The sequence below is a fragment of the Jaculus jaculus genome, chromosome 17 (genome assembly GCF_020740685.1).
Source record: "Jaculus jaculus isolate mJacJac1 chromosome 17, mJacJac1.mat.Y.cur, whole genome shotgun sequence".
Taxonomy (NCBI): Eukaryota; Metazoa; Chordata; class Mammalia; order Rodentia; family Dipodidae; genus Jaculus; species Jaculus jaculus.
Window position 1 is genome coordinate 51,776,291 of NC_059118.1, and position 19,916 is coordinate 51,796,206.

At 43.7% G+C, this 19,916-nt stretch overlaps 1 protein-coding gene across 1 annotated transcript in view; it reads left to right on the forward strand.

The window, feature by feature from the left end:
* LOC123455617 (lysine-specific histone demethylase 1B-like) overlaps nucleotides 1-16,315 on the forward strand; it is a 43,822-nt gene extending 27,507 nt beyond the window's left edge. The window contains exons 6-10 of the mRNA XM_045137037.1: nucleotides 2,704-2,880; nucleotides 5,021-5,158; nucleotides 9,039-9,146; nucleotides 11,229-11,401; nucleotides 14,791-16,315. Of these exons, the coding sequence (XP_044992972.1) occupies nucleotides 2,704-2,880; nucleotides 5,021-5,158; nucleotides 9,039-9,146; nucleotides 11,229-11,273 (468 nt within the window). The 3' untranslated portion in view covers nucleotides 11,274-11,401; nucleotides 14,791-16,315. The remainder of the gene's footprint in view (nucleotides 1-2,703; nucleotides 2,881-5,020; nucleotides 5,159-9,038; nucleotides 9,147-11,228; nucleotides 11,402-14,790) is intronic.
* The last annotated feature ends 3,601 nt before the right edge of the window (nucleotides 16,316-19,916 follow it).

The window sequence follows — 19,916 nt, forward strand, 5'->3', positions numbered from 1 at the left end:
AGTCAAAGATTGCAGTGACTTTTAGAACGTCATGCATACAGACGATACAGCTTCCACAGCAGTCCAGGCTCACGTTGTGCAGGTCACTTCTCCAGTGCTTCAAGTGCATTGTCTTCCTGGCTTGATGAGATTCTGGTGGAACAAGGGTTGGGAACCAGAAATGAGGAAAGGCCTGGTGTTGGGCTCTCCTTTACCCTCACCTTTACTTCATGTCCTGGGCAGTGGTATGCCTGGTCTGCAATTGAGCAAGGTCTTGGCAAAGCTGTGGTGATCAAAGAAAGCCTGGCTTTCTTTTATAGATATAGCTTAGTCTCCTTATTGCCTATCATTACGATATATCGGGATACTGCTGGCAACAGTATCAGACTGGATTTCTGTGGTGGTTTTTGTGTCAGGGAGGTGAAGGGACCTGCCTATGCGCTTACAGCAGTCTTTGGTGAGCAGACGCTTAGGTGCTAAAAAGTCAAAGGATTGCTTCTTCATTTGTCCCCCCCCCCCCCCTTCTCTCTCTCTGTCTCTTTCTCTCTCTAAGATAGAGATTGGGTGTCTTGCTGTATAGTCCAGGCAGTCATCAGACTTATGATGCTCCACTTTTCCCCCTTACAAATGCCAGGATTTCATGTGTGTTCCATTGTGTCTGGTTCCGCTTCCCACCAGACAGACTTCCCTTTGATCTTCCTTCAAATGATAGATGTGTCTTATTATTGTAGCAAAATACACAGAAAGTTTCCCATCTTCACCATTTAACCACTGTAAAATGGGCAAGCCAGTGACATTAAGTAGGTATACCAACTATTAGGGAACACACCTACTGAACTTCATATTCCCACCTGCCTGCTCCCAGCTCTTAGTAACCATTAATCTGCTTTTCCTCTGCTGTGGAGGTTCCCTACTGATGGAGTTGTACAATATTTGTCTTTTTGGACTTTTGGACTAGCTCTTTCACTTACTTAAGGTAAGATGTTACTGTTGGCCAGGCTGACCTGGAATTCACTGTGAAGCTTCAGGGTGACCACAAACTCGTGGCAAACCTCCTACCTCTGCCTTCCAAGTTCTGGGATTAACAGCGTGCACCACCACACCCAGCCTCACTTAGTATGTTTTTTAAGGTTCCTCCATGTATGGATATCCTACATTTTATCAGTAAACATTCAATCGCTTCCATTTTTGGCTGTTTGAATACTTCTGCTATGAACATTTTGTTTGAATATAGAGTTTTGTTCTTTTTTAATTTTTTATTTTTATTTATTTGAGAGCAACAGACAGATAGAGAAAGAGGCAGGCAGAGAGAGAAAGAATGGGCACACTAGGGCATCCAGGCACTGCAAAGGAACTCCAGACACATGCACTCCCTTGTGCGTCAGGCTAATGTGGGTCCTGGGGAATCGAGCCTTGAACCGGGGTTCTTAGGCTTCACAGGTAAGCAATTAGCCACTAAGCCATCTCTCCAGCCCAAATACAGATTTTTTTTTTTCATTTGGAATATATAACAGTAAAATTTTTGGGTCATATTATCATTTCATGCTTACTGTTAAGGAACTGATTTTATTGACAAATTACCTGTTTAAGATATACAGCATACCAGTCTTAAATACATACGTCATAGAATGCCTAATTCAATGTAGTATGTGCAACATCTGACATATTTTTTTGTGGCAAGATTACTTTGTTTTTTCCCTAGGTGGTTTTCACGTATTAGCTGTGGCCATTAGTAGTGTTTTCTTTTAAAATTTTTCTTTGTTTTTCTTTATTTTTATTTGAGAGCAACAGAGAAAGACAGAGAGAGAAAGAGAGAGAAATGGGCGCTCCAGGGCCTCCAGTCACTGCAAACGAACTCCAGACGTTTGTGCCCCTTATGCATTTGGCTAACATGGGTCCTGGAGAATCGAGCCTCAAACCGGGGTCCTTAGGCTTCACAGGCAAGTGCTTAACCACTAAGCCATCTCTACAGCCCTTTAAAAAAATTTTTTTTTGTTCATTGTTAATTTTTTAATGTATTATTAATTTTTTTTATTAGAGAAAGATGCAGATAGAGAAAGAGAATGGGTATGCCAGGGCTTTTAGCCACTACAAATAAATTCCACACGTATGTGACACTGTGTGAACCTGGCTTATATGGGTCCTGGAGAATTGAACCCTGGGTCCTTTGGCTTTGCAGGCAATCACCTAAATTACTAAGACATTTCTCCAGACCAATTTTTAATTTTTTGAGGAACCTCTACACTGTGTTCATAATTAATGGCTGTGTTAATTTATATTCCCGCCATCAGCAGCATGAAAGAGGCCCTTTGCTGTGCATCATGACCCGCACTTGTTCACTTTTGTCTTTTCCCCCGTGCTACTTGGAGATGCAGCCTCAGGCCTTGTGCAATCCAGACAGGCCCTCTAGCCGCCATGGAGCTGGAGTGGAGGTAGTCACGGTTGTCCTTTGAGTTATTCCTGGTGGTGATAATGAAGCTGAGCACATCTTCACGTTACTGCTGACCACTTGTGCGTCTTGTTGAGAATGTCTGTTTAGATCTTTGCTCTTGAAAAACTTTATTTGTTTTTGTGCTGGTGAGGGTCAAATGCGAGGCCTTGTGTGTTCTAGGCAAACTTTACCACTGAGCTACACCCAAACCCCTACTTTTCCCATTTGTTGTGAGTGGCTTATTTTCTTGCTATTGATTTTTGTTAATACTTTGGTTTCATTTGGAAACCCAGGAAGCACTCACTCCTCAGAAGTGTGTCCCTCACATCATTGTCCAGGGTCTTGTGCGCATCCGCTGTGTCCAGGAGGTGGAGAGGATTCTGTTCTTCATGACCAGGAAAGGCCTTATCAACACAGGAGTTCTCACCGTGGGCGCGGGCCAGTATCTTCTTCTGAAAGACTACCACAGTGTAAGTAACTGGCTGTAGCAGAGGCACTGCTGCTGGTCACGACACGTCATTGTGGTGTTGCTGTGGTACTAACACCCACATCACCTTCCAACTTACCACAGCAAGACTAGGTGTGATGTGTTTCTCCTGATGTAGGAAAGAGGATCCCTGAAGCACTGCTGTTCTGCGTAGGGAATAAGCTTCCTAAGAATGTCAGGGAAAATCAATGAACTCATATTACATGGCAGTTTATTACCTTGCAGAAAATTGCAGCAATGTATTATCATTGCTCCAACTAGAGTTTTGTTTCTTTTCTTTTTTAAAAGAAATCAACCGTCATTATTGGTTCTGGTCCAGCAGGTTTAGCAGCTGTTAGGCAACTTCATAACTTTGGAATTACGGTTAAGACTTTTGGGTCATGTAGGTGGAAACAGATAGTTATCTGGCCCTTTGGTCCAAATTTTCTAAGACTTAGAAACCAGTTCCTAATTTTGGTGAAGAATACTAGATTCATTGCATCTTTATACTGGGTTGTAGAAAAGTTACATGATCTGGAATTGATTTAATCACAAAAGAGCTTTGGAGAGAGCTTTAGACTGACAGAAGGCAGTTGGAAGAAATTCTAAACTTGAGTTAAAGTGGAAGTTCCAGACTTCATTAATCTAGTAGAGGTAGTGGGACTGTGTGAGAAAAAATGAAAACTTTTGGTAAAAGTTCTGAACATGTTAGCTTGTTCTTTGTTTTGGGTGCTGGGGGAGGAATGTTCAGCTATGCTAAGCAACCATTCAGCCCTGGGCTCTGAGATTTCCTTATGCAAACCAAAGACCCCTTTGACTTTTACTTAGGAAAACAAAAATGTTTGCTTTTGGTAGCAAGATGCAGTGAGTGACTTCGCTGGCTGAGGTAGAATTCTCTTACTTTTGTGGGTGTGTAAAGCAGCTTGTTTCCCCAGGAAGGGGGACACTGTTCTGCCCCTCCAGGACACCAATCCAGCTGTTAACAAGTTGCCCGACTGTGGCTTCAGCCCCTCTCCAGTTAAGTGATCTGGTATCTTGTTTCCTTTAATTCACTTCCTGTGAAGCATCCCTTAGCCAGCTCTAATTTTCTGGGTCTGATCTATTTCTTCTGTTGAAAACCTTTGCCAGGACTTTGTTTTCAGGGAAGCCAAAAGTCAGTACATTTGGTAGGATTCAATGGGTCATTCCATGTCTCTGGCTCGAAGAAGGGCTGTTTGGCCTAGTCAGCTTTGCAGGGAGGGCCCAGGGACTTGTTCAGGTTTTCGGTACAGTTTCAATAGCGCCCAAAGACCTTTTCCTCCTGGTTAGCTGGAGGAGGTTATGAGTTATACTTCACACTGCTGCAGATAGAAAAGTTGGAGTTGGATCTGTAGGCAGTGTACTTGTATTAGGAAGTAGTTGCAACGTGATCCTAACTAGATAGTGTTTTTACTATTGCAGCCTTAGATGTTGTCTTGTTTTCCTTTATTTTACTTGGGAAACCTAAAGATGTTATTCATATTGAAAGCCCAAGGAGAGTCTACTTAATGGTTCACTTTCATTTTATGCTAAAAAGAAGTAATGAGTGATTGACTCTCAAGTTGAAATCGAAGAAATTGAAGGTTTCAGGTCTGAGATGAATGCTCAGGGGAATACTATTAAAAGTTTTCAAAAGTTTCCCTGTACTTGTTCACTAAATGTGTGTATGTGTGTGTTTTGTGGCAGGGTAATACTGTTAGCACAGGTTTATAAAGAACATTTCTGTGCTCATTCATCACATCTTTTTGTATTTTGTGTGTTTGTGACAGGATGTTCCTCAGTTGCTTCGGCTGGCCTAGAATTCAGCGTGTAGGCCAGGCTGATCTCAGACTTATAGCAATCCTCCTGCCTGTAGCACTGAGTGCTAGAATTACAGGCATGGGCCCCCTATGCTGGGCTTATGCTCGGCACTTTATGTGACTGGAGAGGTTCTGCATCTGCTGGCTGCCTGGTGATTCCTCATAGACTCTGAAGTGGTATGAATGTGCACTTTGGCTTCTCTTCACATTTAGTTAAAGCTGTTTCTCTAGAAATACCATGAATTAACTAGACATGTAGGTTGTTATCCCTGTCATTCTGCATCTTGAGTGGACTGTTCTGATTAGATGAACTGATTGTCTTTTTAGGTGACTGTACTGGAAGCCAAAGACAGAATTGGAGGCCGGGTATGGGATGACAAATCTTATAAAGGTGTCACGGTGGGAAGAGAACCTCAGATTGTCAATGGATGTATTAATAACCCAATCGCGCTGATGTGTGAACAAGTGAGTCTTTTAAAATTTGTCTTTTTGACTGATTTGCTATCAATATGGAATCGAGGGTGTGGTTCAGTGGTAGAGCGCTTAGCTATCATGTGTGAGGTCCAGAGTTCCAGCCCCAGCAGTGGGAGAAAAAAAATATTAATATACTTCCAAAGTGGGAAATGTACAGTAAATGAGAAGAGTTAACATTTGTGCCTTTCTGAGAAGGCATTTAAATCCTCCCCCAAGTGCAGGTGACTTAGGCCATAATCTTGCGGGTGCAGGTGCACCAGATGAAAAGTAGGATACTTAAATTTGGCTTTCAGATAAACAGTACTTTAGTGGAAGTATGTCTCAAATATATGTTGCATACAATATTTGGGGCATATTTAATAATGTGCATATTTCTTATCTGTAAGTCAACTGGGTATTCTGTCTGTTATCTGCCAACCTGGTATTGTCCAAGGGTGATGGTTTTTTTGGTATTTTTCTTAAACATTTATTTACACTCAATTTCGGCTTCTGTGAGTATTTGTTCACTAACCTGAGTGTGCAGCAGAGACAGAATGAATGTTTGACCAGGATAGGTAGTCCATAGCATCTGAAACACATGGGGGAGTGAATGGCCTGGAAGTTGTTGCTACCGCCTGTATGTCCCCATAAACTTGGGGTGCCATGTATATTACACTGTTCCCCACTGCCCCACCTGCTGTCGTTCCCCACTAAGCACATTATCCTCACTTGTGCAATTTTAGGCCCTGTTCTCCATGAGAGCTCTGTGTAGTTTCAGTTTAGAACCTGTAAATATTTTTTTCCAGGGGAAACTTTCACATTTTTGTTCTTTTATTTTGAAGCTTGGCTTCTGCATGCATAAGTTGGGAGAAAGATGTGACATAGTTCAGGAATGTGGGAGAATGACTGATCCCAGTATTGACAAGCTCATGGATTTTCATTTTAATGCTCTCCTGGATGTTGTCTCTGAGTGGAGGAAGGATAAGACTCTGCTCTAAGATATTCCTTTAGGAGGTAGGGGGAGAACGTGTTCTGATTACTGCGCCTACTACCCATGGCCATTTCCAAAACGAAAGACTACGTTGCAAACTCAATGACCCTCTCTTTTTTGCATTTCTTATACTCAAATACCAGGTAGGGTGCCAGTTTGTTAATACAGGCAGGAATAAAGCAGATTGTGAAGAATAGGACACTCCGTGAGCACCCAGGCCCCTTGAAAAGAATCTAAATTCTTCCTGTTGCCCAGAGCAGGTCAGTTGGTCCAATCTCAAAGCTTGTAATCTCTCCTAAGATTGCAGCTGAACAGGCAGAAGTTTCAGCCCAAGGATTTCACTTCTGTGCCATATCCCTCTGCTCACATCAGTCCATTTCTGCACAATGCAACCCTGCACAAATTGTCAGAATTAGGGCATAACAGTAAGCCTTTCACACAAACTGCTTCTAGCCCAGTTGAAGCAAAGAACTTTTTCACCCTCATAAGCCAAACCTCACAGTCCATAGTTATTACTACATTCAGGTCTTTGACCTCTGACCAGAATAGTCCATCAAGCTGTACTGAGAGTACTGCAAGGTGTCTCTTAGGCTAAGGTTTCAAATCTTTTCACAATCCTCTTGAAAGTCACCTCCAAGAGGCCAAAGCCACACAGTCAGATGTCTAGCATCAGTCCCACTCCTCTGGTGCTAACTTTACTGTTCCAGTAAGGTTCACATTGCTGGCAGAAATCACCCGACCAAGAGCAGCTTGTGGGGAAAATAAGGTTAATTTTGGTTTACAGATTCGAGGGGGAAGCTCCACGATGGCAGGAGTTGAAAACGATGGCCTGAGCAGAGTGGAAATAACTTCCTGGCCAACATAAGGTGGACCATAGCAATAGGAGAGTGTGCCAAACACTGGCCAGCGAACACTGACTGTAATAGCCATAAGCTGCCCCCAATAATACACTGCCTCCAGGAGGTGCTAATTCCCAAATCTCCATCAGCTGGGAACCTAGCATTCAGAACACCTAAGAATATGGGGGCCACCTGAATCAAACTACCACAAAGAGTTCAAATGATGTTGATAGGAAGTGTTCTGGAAGCCTCCTGGTTTTTGTGGTTTGCAGCTGTGAGGTTGAAAGCTTTTCCTTGCATGTACTGAACTTTCCCCTGGCTCACGATGCAGGGCAAGTTTTTCAGGGCCTCCATCCCGTCATATCCACATACATCCATTCAGATGGTTGATAGCAAGGGCTTGTTCTGCTGAGGACACAATTCTGGAATTTCAGGCTTTAGGCTTGTGGCCCTCTAAGGGTCATTGTCACTGTACTCTCTTCTTTTTGATGGGAGTGACATGTCTAGCAGCCTGGGCTCATTGCAGTAGGAATTAAATAAACACCTCAGAAAAATTCATATAAAAGAAAGAAGCCTCCTGATTATAGTAGGAATTAATTAAACACTTTAGACAAGTTCATATAAAAGAAAGAAGCCTCGGTCCTCCTAGAGTTGGCTTCATTTCCATCAGGTTTTATCGGATACATTATCATTGTGGGTTACATTAGTAGCATGTTATCCGGGAAGATGTGCTTACCAGCCCCATACCCACAGTCTTGCCAGCTTTCTGCTGGGCTCCTCTAATTTGCTGGCCTATATAAATGGACCTGTGTCTTTCTGTTGTCTGACTTCATGTGTGCAGGCCATAGACGTGCAGATGCTGTCCAGTTAGAGGGCAGGTCGACAAGGACAAGCCAAGCAGGGCAGTGCAGGGAGGGTTGACACACGCCAGAGTCTCAGATGATACCTGTCAGCTCTCCTAATTCCTCCTGTGACCTATTCACTTCCCTTTCTCACCTGTGTCTCCAGGACAACCCTCTTGTGTATTTTTTTTTTAAAGTTTTTATTTGAGAGAAAGAGGCTGAGAGATAGATTGAATGGGTGTGCCAGGGCTTCCAGTCACTGCAAACGAGCTCCAGATGCATGCACCCCTTGTGCAGCTGGCTTACATGGCTCCTGAAGAGTTGATCCAGGATCCTTTGGCTTTGCAGGCAAATGACTTAACAGCTAAGCCATCTCTCCATCCCCCATCGCCCTTCTGTGTTTTTTATTTAAAGGTTTTATCATTACTTATTAGAAAGGGAGAGAGATTGAATGAGAATGACAGTTGGCGCTCCAAGGACTCCAGCCACTGCAAATGAACTCCAGACCATGTGGCCCCTGTGTATCCGGCTTTATGTGGGCACTGAAGAATTGAACCCTGTCTTGTCAGGCTTTGCAAGCAAGCACCTTTAATGGCTGAGTGGATGCGGTACTAAGTAGTACACAGACTTCCTAATCATGACCCTTCATGGTACGCCTAATATGCTGCATTTCTTATATGCTTAGAGAGAGAAACAGGCTTAGGGAAGTTAGGTGATGTGCTATTTCAAAAAGATATAAACTTCTTTTCGGGCTGGAGAGATGGCTTAGCGGTTAAGCGCTTGCCTGTGAAGCCTAAGGACCCCGGTTCGAGGCTCGGTTCCCCAGGTCCCATGTTAGCCAGATGCACAAGGGGGTGCACGCGTCTGCAGTTCGTTTGCAGAGGCTGGAAGCCCTGACGCGCCCATTCTCTCTCTCTCTCCCTCTATCTTTCTCTCTGTGTCTGTCGCTCTCAAATAAATAAATAAAAATTTTAAAAAAAATTTTAAAAAGAAAAAGATATAAACTTTTGAGAGCTTGTTGTTGACAGATTTTTTTTTTTGCACTGTTTCAGACATGTACATTTCTCCATTGTGCTTCAATGAAATGGAAACACACTGCTCTAGATAACTGGTAAAATCACCATTAGATTGTAAAAATGCTAAGATGGGTAACATAGGAAAGATTGTAAAATGTGAGTGAAAGTCTCTTTTTTAAGCAATAACACAGGGAATTATTCCAGGTACTTCAGAAGATTTATGAGAAGATACTTTGCAAAAGGAAAGCACTTTGGAAGGAAAATACCAAGCAATGGAGAGAGCAGCGCCATTTGAACTTGTCAGAGATAAAGGTAAAAGGCAATTCTAGGTAAATTCCTTGTGTTTAGTTCCCCCACCACCAAGGGATACAGAACAAGCAAGGTGTTTTGTGAAAGTTCACCTAATACTGTGATGAGTAGAGAGAAGTCCTGTAAACTTGTAGAGCATGTACATCCTAGGGAATGACAAGCATTGTGTTTAATTCCCAGCGTCCACGAAAAGCGAGATGCACAAAGTGGCACATGCCTCTGAATTTTATGTACAATGGCAGGAGGCCCTAGTATGCTCATTCCTATTCTCATTCTCACTTTATCTGTCTGTCTGTCATCACATACATAAACACATGTATGCATGCATAACCATGTGTGGTGATTTGTTCTGGTTTTCCCATAAGCTTAGGTATTCTGAAGGCTAGCTTCCCCAGCTGAGTGCAATTGGAAATTAAAGCATCCAGGAGGCAGTGTATTGTTGGGGGAAGGCTTATGGGTGTTATAGTCTGTTTTCCCATGCATATGTTCAGCACACACTGCTGCTGCTGGTGTCCACCTTTTTTTGGCCAGGGGGTGATGTCCACCCTCTGCTCATGCTGTCATTTTCCACTGCCATCCTGGAGCATCCCCTCCAGTCTGTAAGCCAAAATAAACCCCTTTCTTCCCACAAAGCTGCTCTTGGTGTGGTGATTTCTGCCAGCAATGTGACCCGAGTGCAATGCCATTCATCCAGGTACAGGGGCTCACGAATGTACTCCCAGTATTTGGAAGGCTGCAGCAGAAGGACTGCCTCAGTACTGAAGCCAAAAGGCAGTCTGAGTTAATGGATAAGACCCAGTATCAAAGAAACCATCATTAAAAGAAGAAAATCAATTAAACAAGATAAAGTGTGAGGTTCTGCTAGTAAATGGGGATATAGACATTAACATGCTCTGTAACACTGCTTTTCCATAGAATGATGTCATGTTTGCAACTGTCAGTTAGCATCCCTATACTATTTTTCACTGAGTAGGGTCCAGGGATGAATTTTGTCCTGTACAATTGCAGAACATGTACATCCCAGGGAATGACAAACTTTAATTGTGAATGTTCTATTTTCTTTAACCCATTGGAAAGGGACAGAGAGAAAGAAACAAAAACAGTGAGTATGGACAGGCCAGGGCAGCTGCCAATGTCAATGAGCTCCAGGTGCATATGTCACTTTGTGCTAATGGCTTTCCGTGAGTGTCAGGGGATCAAACCCAAACTGTTAGGTCTGTAAGCAAGCACCTTTGACCATTCAACCATCTCTACAGTCCCAATAAATGTCCTATTAACAGTCTGTCCTTGAAGTATTTTCCTTCATATATCAATATATGCAGAGCCTCAGTGTTCCCCCCCACCACACACACACAAGAATTGACTGGTATATCCATGACCCCACCGTGAATACCAGTATTCCCACTGAGGGCGTCCTCAGATAAATAATGGTGTCAGGGAGGGAACATGATATAAATTGATGGGAATATGACAGGTATGCAACATGTTAATGTAGTAAAGTAAAAAACACACAAAAAGCCTCTTAAGTCAGCATGGAATATGCTTGTCATTTTCTTGCCTTAAACTGTTTTGGCCTCAGTATAGTTCCAGAAATGGGCTGGAATGATAGCTTAGTGGCTAAAGGCTCTTGCAAGCAAAGTTTAACATTTGAACTTCATTACCCGGTATCCACATAAAGCTAAATGCACAAAGTGTTGCATGTATCTTAAGTTTGTTTGCAGTGGCAGAAAGCCCTGGTGCACCCAACTAACTCTATCTCCTTTCTGTATCTCTATCGCTCTCAAATAAATAACTTCGTTGGCAAGCCACCACTCACTGGGCTATCAAACTCCTCCCATTTGGTGCGTAGGGGGGAAACAGTCAATGCCACAGTGCCTGTTGTGCAACAAAGTCCAGACTAGAGACCAAGACCCTACTTGGTCCCCACAAAATGTAAGTGAGCACAGGTTCCATGAATTTGGACATCTGGTCACCGTGATGGGAAAAGAAAAGAAAAGAAAAGGGTCCTTGGGACCAAAAAGTGGGAAAGAAAACCAGCTTGGGGCATGCCTGGCCGTGATTGGTCCATTTGTGCTGACATCACAGGGAGCCATTGTGAGGGATGGACACCAGGCCTATAGAAACCGCTGACCAAACTGAACTGTGTCCAGTGCAGAGGAGTCGGTGGTAGGAGCGCACCTGGACTTGGAGGTTGGAGAGGAGGTAGAATTGAGAGTCAAAGACAGCGTTGCCTGTCTGTGACCTGTTGGATTGACATGGTAAGTTTCTTTCCCACTCTCATAAGTTCCTTTTGTTGTTTGGTGTCTTCTTCCCCCTCCCACCACCCCGAGCTATTTATTACTTGATCATTTCAGTTTAAGGCTTGGTTCTGTTTATCTTTCCTAGTTAAGTCTCTCCCCATTTTCTTCATTATCCCTTTGTCATATTTATTTATTTATTTGTTTTGGTTTTTCGAGGTAGGGTCTCACTCTGGTCCAGGCTGACCTGGAATTAACTCTAGTCTCAGTGTGGCCTTGAACTCATGGCGCTCCTCCTACCTCTGCCTTCCAAGTGCTGGCATTAAAGCCGTGTGCCACCACGCCCAGCTTCCTTTGTCATTTTTTTTTACTTTGACATTCCTTTTTCCCATTTAAAAGTGGTTACTGTACTAACTGTATATCCAAAGTCAAGAGTCACTCTGACTCTTCCATAGCATGTCAAGAGGGCAGGTCATGGTCACCTGCACTTTTTTCCCTCCTCTCTTTCCTCTTCCACCTTCAAAGCAGTTCCTTCTTCCATAACACACCCCCACGTGTTCTCCCTCCAGCTCTCCAGTCTGTTCTTTCTTCATCTCTTCCCTGGCTGTCCTCCTATGGTGGAGAGCGTGTTCCAGCTTTTTCCTCTTCTTCCCTTAGACCTCGTCCTGGTGCACTTGGCTGGATGAACTGAGAACACTGTTTTATTGGGCAGTCAAAGATATTACATAGTAACATCAGGCCGTTCACATGCGTGACAAGCATGGCAAGAGAGGTTCCCTTGTGCAGGAAAGCACTCTGGATGGCACGAGAGGATGGGCACTAGATAGGATGACCATTGTATTGAGACGGGCCCTGTTCTTTTTCCTACAGTGTCTAAAACATTTCCTGACTGAATTGTCCTGGCCAGTGGACTGACAGGTCCTTCCTGGGATCCTTGTTTTCCTTGTTCATTTTGAAACTCACTGTCTTCTGTTTGTTTGTTTGTTTGTTTGTTTGTTTGTTTGTTTGTTTGTTTGTTTGAGGCAGGGTCTCACTCTAGCTCAGGCTGACCTGGAACTCACTATGTAGTCTCAGGGTGGCCTCGAACTCTCAGCGATCCTCCTACCTCTGCCTCCCAAGTGCTGGGATTAAAGGCATGTGCCACCACTCCCGGCCCTCACTGTCTTTTGGGATCGTGAGTGGATTTCTGATTATTGAGGAGTACTAATGAAGCTGGCATCCTGGTGCCTTGGATTGTCTTGGTAACAGCATCTTGTTTCCACACCACAAAGTCAGTGAGGGGCTACCATTCCCTCAGCACCACCCATCTGAGTTTAAAGAAACCTGGATTGAATGCGCATACTGTGAAGATGAGGAGGCCTGAACAAGGCAAGCAGTAGTAGATAGAGTGTTAGTGTACAAGTGGAAAATGTCACTCAGTATCCTATTCCTTCCCTTTCTAACTGGTTTATATCCGTGTCTATAGCCCAGTGGAGAAGGATTAAGCTTCCTGATACTCTGGTCACCGTCATTACTATGACTTTGTTGTGAAAGTGGGAAAGATCCTTGTTTGGATTTGAAATGTCCCCCAGTGACTTATGGGTTTGAACACTTCCTGCCCAGCAGGTGGCGCTGTTCAGGAAAGTTGTGCTACCATTGGCAAGGGAGTCCTAGGTGGAGGAAGGGGGTCAAGATGGGGGATCAGGCTCAGTCAGTATGGGATAACCTGCTTCCTCCCTCCCCACTGCTGTACCTGCGAGCTGCCCACCACTATACGTCCTCTTTCCCCTCCAGACTAAATAAACCTTTCTCTCTTAGTTTTCTCTTCTCAAGTAGTTTGTCACAAGGAAAAGAAAAGGAAGTAGTATAGTCCTTGTGGGGGACAAAAAGGGGAAAAAGCACCATGGCTTTGCCCAACCATGGTTGGTCCATGTCTTCCTGTGACCTCATAAAGGGCCATGATGAGAATTTCAGAACCCTTGTCCAGAGGCTGTGGAGATGGCTCAGTCTAGTGGTTGAAGGCACTTCTGTGCAAAGTGTGCTAGACCCAGTATCTGGCATTTTTGCCATGGCAAGAGTGGCTGGTGTTCACATGCACACACAGGCGCGCGCGCACACACACACACACACACACACACACAATATAAAATGAAATACAAAGCGTTGTCCTCAGGAAGCACAGGGCTGGAGGAGCACACGTAGGATGGGGATGGGGGATGCCCTGTGTGGGCAGCTGATCTGGGGACAGAGGCCTCGGCTTGCTGACTTGAGGTTCAGTTTGGGTTTGGAGTTTTGATTTCCCTTTTATTTGTTCCTTTTGCTTTGGGGAATATTTTGTGCTGATCTTTTTTATTTTCTTAATGGTTCACATTTTTCAGTTTTTAAGCTCTTCACTTTCTGTTCACTTCTTCTGTCGTTTTGTTTTTTGTCATTTTACTTGTGAGCACGATGACCTTACTCAAGGCAGATTCCACGCAGACTCTTGCTGCCCATGTGCTCTGCCGATGCTCATCGCGCTCTTCCCTGCCCTGACCCTCCACAGCCGAATCCTCCGCTTTTCCTTTCAGTTGCCTCCCCAGCCCTCCCACATCATGGGGTAAAACTTGCCATGTCTGTTTGCGTGAGGAAAACTTGTCACATGTAACATGATGTCTGGACTCATCTGTGTTCCTAAAAATGACAGAGTTCACACTTCATGGCGGAGTATGTGATCCTTGCTTCAGGTCTGATCGTATGCTGTCTTGTTCATATAATCTATATGTTGCTGTGGTCTTTTGACTTTCTGTGGGAACCTATTAGTTCATGGATTGTGGCTTTTGTTCTCCCTGGTGTGAGTATGTGACACTCACCTGTATGCATCAAGGAATTTAGCCACTTGTTTTCTCTGTTTATGACACCATGCTAGCATCAGGGTGATACTGCCCTTGCAGAAGGGGTGTGGAAGTGTCCCCTCTCTTTCTGCCTCATGATGGAATACTTCACGGAGCACTCACCTTCCTTCCTCGGTAAAGGTCGGCTAGAATTCATGTTGCACTCTTATGTGGTGCTCACCAGTTCTTTGCTGGGAGATGTTTTTCATTATTATCCCGCTGTTTCTTAGTGAATCAGTTGTTATAGTATTGTGGTAAATGGATTTTTTTTCTTCCTGATTTTATAATTAATTGCAGTGTTTTGTTTTGTTTTTCAAAATGATTCCCATGGAGCTCTGAGTTCTGCTGGTGTCTGTTAGCTATCCTGCCCGTTGTGTCTAATGTTACTGTGTTCTCTTGTTGAGTTTGGTAAGGGTTGTCAATTCTGTTGCATTCCAGGAAGCATGAGGTGCACCCACTGTGTTTGACAGAGATACCTGTGATTATTATTGATACAGGAATTTCTAGCTCATTTGTGTTTTTGTTTAATCTTCTTCTTGTCTTCCCACACGCACTGTCCAGATGGAGGAGGAGGAGGAGAGGGAGCAACCGTGCGGGCGCAGCAGCCCGTGTGGCAGGGAGCTCGCACTGCTGCAGGACATCGTGAAGACCCTGGGACAAGGGACATTTTCCAAGAGAGAGGTTGTTCGGCAGCACCACAGGAACGGGCTGGAGTGCCTGAGGATCTCCCAGGTGGTTCACATCACCCACACCTGGGTCGTTCGTGACACTGTCGTGATAAGAACACTGCACCACCAGCACATCACTCAGATGTTCCGTATGCTCCAGAGCTCCGAGCCCGTGGGCGCCGTCACGGAACATGCCATGGCCGGATTTCATGGGACAATTAAGACACAACTAGGCAGGGCGAGGGAGGCCCAGGCCCTGTGGCCTATTCACTACCACCAATGGCCAGACGTAGCCCGCCATGGTTTAAGGCCAGAAAATGTGGTGGTAAGTGTCAAATGGCAGCTACAATTAGGTCCCTTTGGACAGACACTACGTGTCACCATCACAAAGCGCCGTAGGCCCTTTGGTGACAGTGGGGATGAGGGATGTCAGGCGGAGCCAGACCTTCCCGCCATCGGCCCATCGGATGTTTCTTCATCCCTGTCATCACTGAAAAGGAGCCACACCTTTTCAGACTTTTCCACCGTGGGCAAGCCTGCAACTCGACACCAAAGGGCGAGGAAGAAGCGAAGGAAGGTGCGGCGCCGAGTCCGGAGCAGACCTGTTGCCCGCCTCAGTCCTATTCCCGAAGAGAGCGAGGAGTCCTCCAGAGAGGATCTTGAGAGATGCCCATGCCCTGGGGATCCACCACCCCAGGCCCCCCAGGGTGAGACCACCACCTCGCCACACAGCCTACAGCTCAGAAGCTGGGGAGGAATCCTGAGAAGTATTGGAAAACAGTTAAGAAAGTTATGTTGCTACTGTTGCCAGCCCGAGGAAGTAGCCCCACGCCCTGTGTGGAACATGTGAGAACTGGTCAAGATGTCTGCAGGGTTTTCCGGCTCTGCCAGGCACAGGCTGAAGCCTTCGGGAGAGGGGTCTTTGCTCTGAGGCATGGCCAAGGAACCCCCAGAGACACAGGAGGCCATGCCCTCTTCAAGGCCAGCACACCAGAAAATATCTGGACACAAAAATCCTGTTAAATTATGAGGGAATGTTTTTCATTTTCTTGTCATGTTAGTTTTTTTTATTAGTTTATTAGTTTACAGTAAAAGCTAATCTTTAATAAGTTTTTGTTCTCAAATCCCATTAAAATATAGTTCTTGAATGTTTCTAAATTTCATAGTGATATTTTTATATTTTAAGTTATAAGCATTGCATTTTTCTTTTCTTTAATTACAGAAGAAATATACAATTATATAAAAATTCTCCCCCATCTGGTTAGAAGGCACACAGGAATTTAATGTTTTGCCCCTATCATACATTCCTCTTTAGAGGATTACTTTAACAGTTTAGTATGTGATTTCATCTAAAAAGTGACATTTTGAACAAAGTTTTATATGGTGCATGAGGAAAAATTAAATATGCATTTATTACATTTTCAAACCTTAACAGAATTTTAATTGCTCGCAAATATTTTGATATTTTCACTTTTCTGTAAGTAGATATAGTTTCTCAAAAATGTAGCCAATTCCCCAACTTTTATGTCGTTCTTCAAAAGCGTCGACCATCTCTAGGCAACCAGTCGTGCCTTGTGACCCTAAAAGAGAAGGGTAACAAGTGGAGCATTAAGAAGGCTGACATCACGAATGCTTCTAGAAATACTCAAGTCACATTTTTATTGAGGTAGGGTCTCTCTCTAGTCGAGGTTGACCTGGAATCACTCTGTAGCCCAGGCTGGCATTGAACTTTCAGTGGTTCTCCTGCCTCTGTTTCTCAAGTGCTGGGATTAAATGTGTGCACCACCACACGTGGGCTCCAAATCCCTTTTAAAAGCAGTGTACACTAAAAGTTTCTTCCTTTAACAAAAATGGGAAAATGTCCAGGTAAGATTTCTGAACTCTGATTTGCGATCACTTTACTACTTAGAAAACACAGCAGGGCTGGAGAGATGGCTCAGCAGTTAAGGTGCTTGGCAGCAAAGCCAAAGGACCCAGGTTCACTTCCCCAGTACCACAAAAGGCCAGATGCACAAGGTGGTGCATGAATCTGGAGGGTTTTTTTTGCTTTTTTTTTTTTTTTTTTTTTTTGAGAGGGAAGCGGCCCAGGTGCACCCATTCTCATTATCTTAAATAAATAAGTAAAAATATCTTTTAAAAAACCACATTGGACCCCTCTCTTTAGAAATGTTTTTTTTTTTTTTGTTTGTTTGTTTTTTTTCTTTAAGGCAGGGGTTTACTCTGTGGCTCAGGCTGACCTGGAACCAGCTATGCAACTCACACTGTCCTCAAACTTATTTTTGTACTATCTCAGCCTCTGGAGTGCTGAGATCACAGGGGAGTGTCATCTTGCCCAGTTCCAAATGTCTTCATCATAAATCATACAGCTAAAACACCACATTATGGAGAATGGTTCCTTCTCTAGGATAAAACAGTTTTCAACAATGTGGTCTTCACCTTTCCAATTTTGTACACATTGATTGCATACATCAATAATTGCTACTAGCTCAACAGTTTGAATTTGATTTTTGAAAGAAGGTCTTACTCAGTGGTCTAGGCTGGCCTGAACTCACAGTATAGCTCAGACTGGCCTCGAATCTGTGGTTCTGCTTGTCTTCCACATCCTGGGACTCTAGATGTGTACCTCCATGTCAAGCTTGCTGACTTCTTTTTTTTTTTTTTTTTTGTGGTGGAGAGGTAGGGTTTCACTTTAACGTAGACTAACCTGTAATTCACTCTGTTTTCTCAGGGTGGTCTTGAACTCAACAGTGATCCTTATACCTCAGCCTCACAAGTGCTGGGATTAAACGTGCACCTCCATGCCCTGCATTAGCTTGCTAACTATTTAAAAAGAGCGTAATTTACGAAATAACATTTTAATCTTAGCTCTTGGAATATAAAATGGTGGGCCTAGAAACAAAAGACATGTGGTGAAATATTTTTGTACTTTTTTTATTTTTTAAAGAGAATATAATAAATAATTATAAATAATATATAGTAAATAATTATATAATATATATAAAATAAATAAATATAAATTTAAAAATAAATACTTTTTAAAGAAGTACATTCTAAGGGCCTCCTCTCAGGCTACTTTTAGTGATTGAAGAATAGTTTGTATGCATTTTAATTATCCAAATAGGTGAAGATGTGGCATGGTTTTGAGACAGGGTCTCATGTAGCTTAGGTTGGCCTTGAACTTGTGATCCTCCTGTTTCTGCCTCCCAAGTGTTAGAATTACAGGCATGTCCCACACACTCGGTTCATGCAGTGTTGGGTGTTGAACACAGGACTTCACACAGGCCAGACACTGTCCATTGGGTCACATTCTCAGTCCTCTGGTTGGTTTTTTTATACATCTCATGTCAGAGAAGTAACCAGACATAAAAACTGAGCCCATTCATGAGTTTCTCTGCAGTTTCCTTCCATGTCTGAGTCATGGATTTCCTCTCTCCTGCACCCACCTACATTTTACAGGTTCCTTCCAATACTGCGGAACACTGGCTCAGCAGCCACCTTCTCTTTTGCACCTTTGAGGGCAGCTGTTTGAGTCTCCACTGAAGGCAGAGCCTGCTATGTTTGTTCCCGCAGACCCTTCCTTAGGCCTCCTGCTCATGAGTAGAATTTAAATGATATGAGCACACTGACTTCTGCCTCCACCTGTTTCTGTTTCCTTCTGACTGCCTCTTGACTTAATTAGAGGCACTACATCTCATTGCTTACCAAAAATTTTTATTTCTTTGAAGTCAGAGGGAGAGAAGAGAGAGGGAGAGAATGGGCGTGCCAGGGTCTCCAGTTGCTGCAAATAAACTTCACATGCATGTGCCACTTTGTGCATCTGGCTTAACATGGGTTCAGGGCATTGAACCTGGGTCCTTAGGCTTTGTAGGCAAGTGCCTTACCCTCTAGGCCATGTCTCCAGCCCTATTGATTTATCTGAGCCCATAATTGCTCTCTCTCAAATACAGTTTTTCCCCCACCCCAAATAAACTTTTATTTGACAGAAAAAGAGGGGAAGAGAGCAGGGGACAGAGAGAATAGGCGCTCCAGGGTTTCTAGCCACGGTACACGAGTGCACCCCCTTGTGCATCTGGCTAATGTGGGTCCTTGGGAATCGAATCTGAGTCCTTAGGCTTTGCAGGCAAACTTTTAACTGCTAAGCCATCCTTCTAGTCCCACTTTTTTGTTTTGTTTGTTTTTCAAGGTAAGGTCTTACTCTGGCCCAGGTTGACCTGGAATTCACAATGTAGCCTCAGGGTAGCCTTGAACTCACAGCAGTTACTCTGCTTCCTGAGTGATGGGAGTAAAGCTATGCACCACTGTGCCTGGCCACAAAACAACTATTATTACAAAATAAATAGAAAACCAGATATGGTGGTGCATGTTTTTACAGATGGTACTTGGGAGGCTGAGGTAGAAGGAGTGCTGTGAGTTTGAAGCCAGCCTGAGACTACATACATGCTAAAAACAAATAACTGAAAATACCTAAAAACTTCATATAGCACTGGGTGTAGTGAATCCCAGCATTTAGGAAATAGAAGCAAGAGGATCAGGAAATGACGTCACCCTTATTTATATATTAAGACCAGACTGGGTTAAATGAGATCCTATCTTTTCTTTTTTTCTTTTTTAAAGGACTGGGGAGATGGTGTGCCTGTAAAAGTTACTTCCTTGCAAATCTTGTCAGCCTGGGCTCAATTCCCCAGGACCCACATAAAGACCGATGCACAAATGGCGCATGAGTCTGTTTGTGTATACTGGCGATAGTCCTGGTACACGCATTCTCTCCCTCCTGCAAACAAATAAAAAAAAATTTAAAAAGTCAAATATAGGGAGACTGGTATGATGGCACCTGTAATCTCAGTTTTAGGGAGGTTGATACAGAGTTCAAGGTAAGCATGGGCTGAAGAGGAACACTGTGTCTCAAAAATCAAGTAACAACCAATCCCCCCAGACAAAATATAATCAAGCAAGCAAACAAAACAAATCTAAAAAACTAAAAGAAATTAGACAAGATTCTTACAAATTCAAAGTCTATAC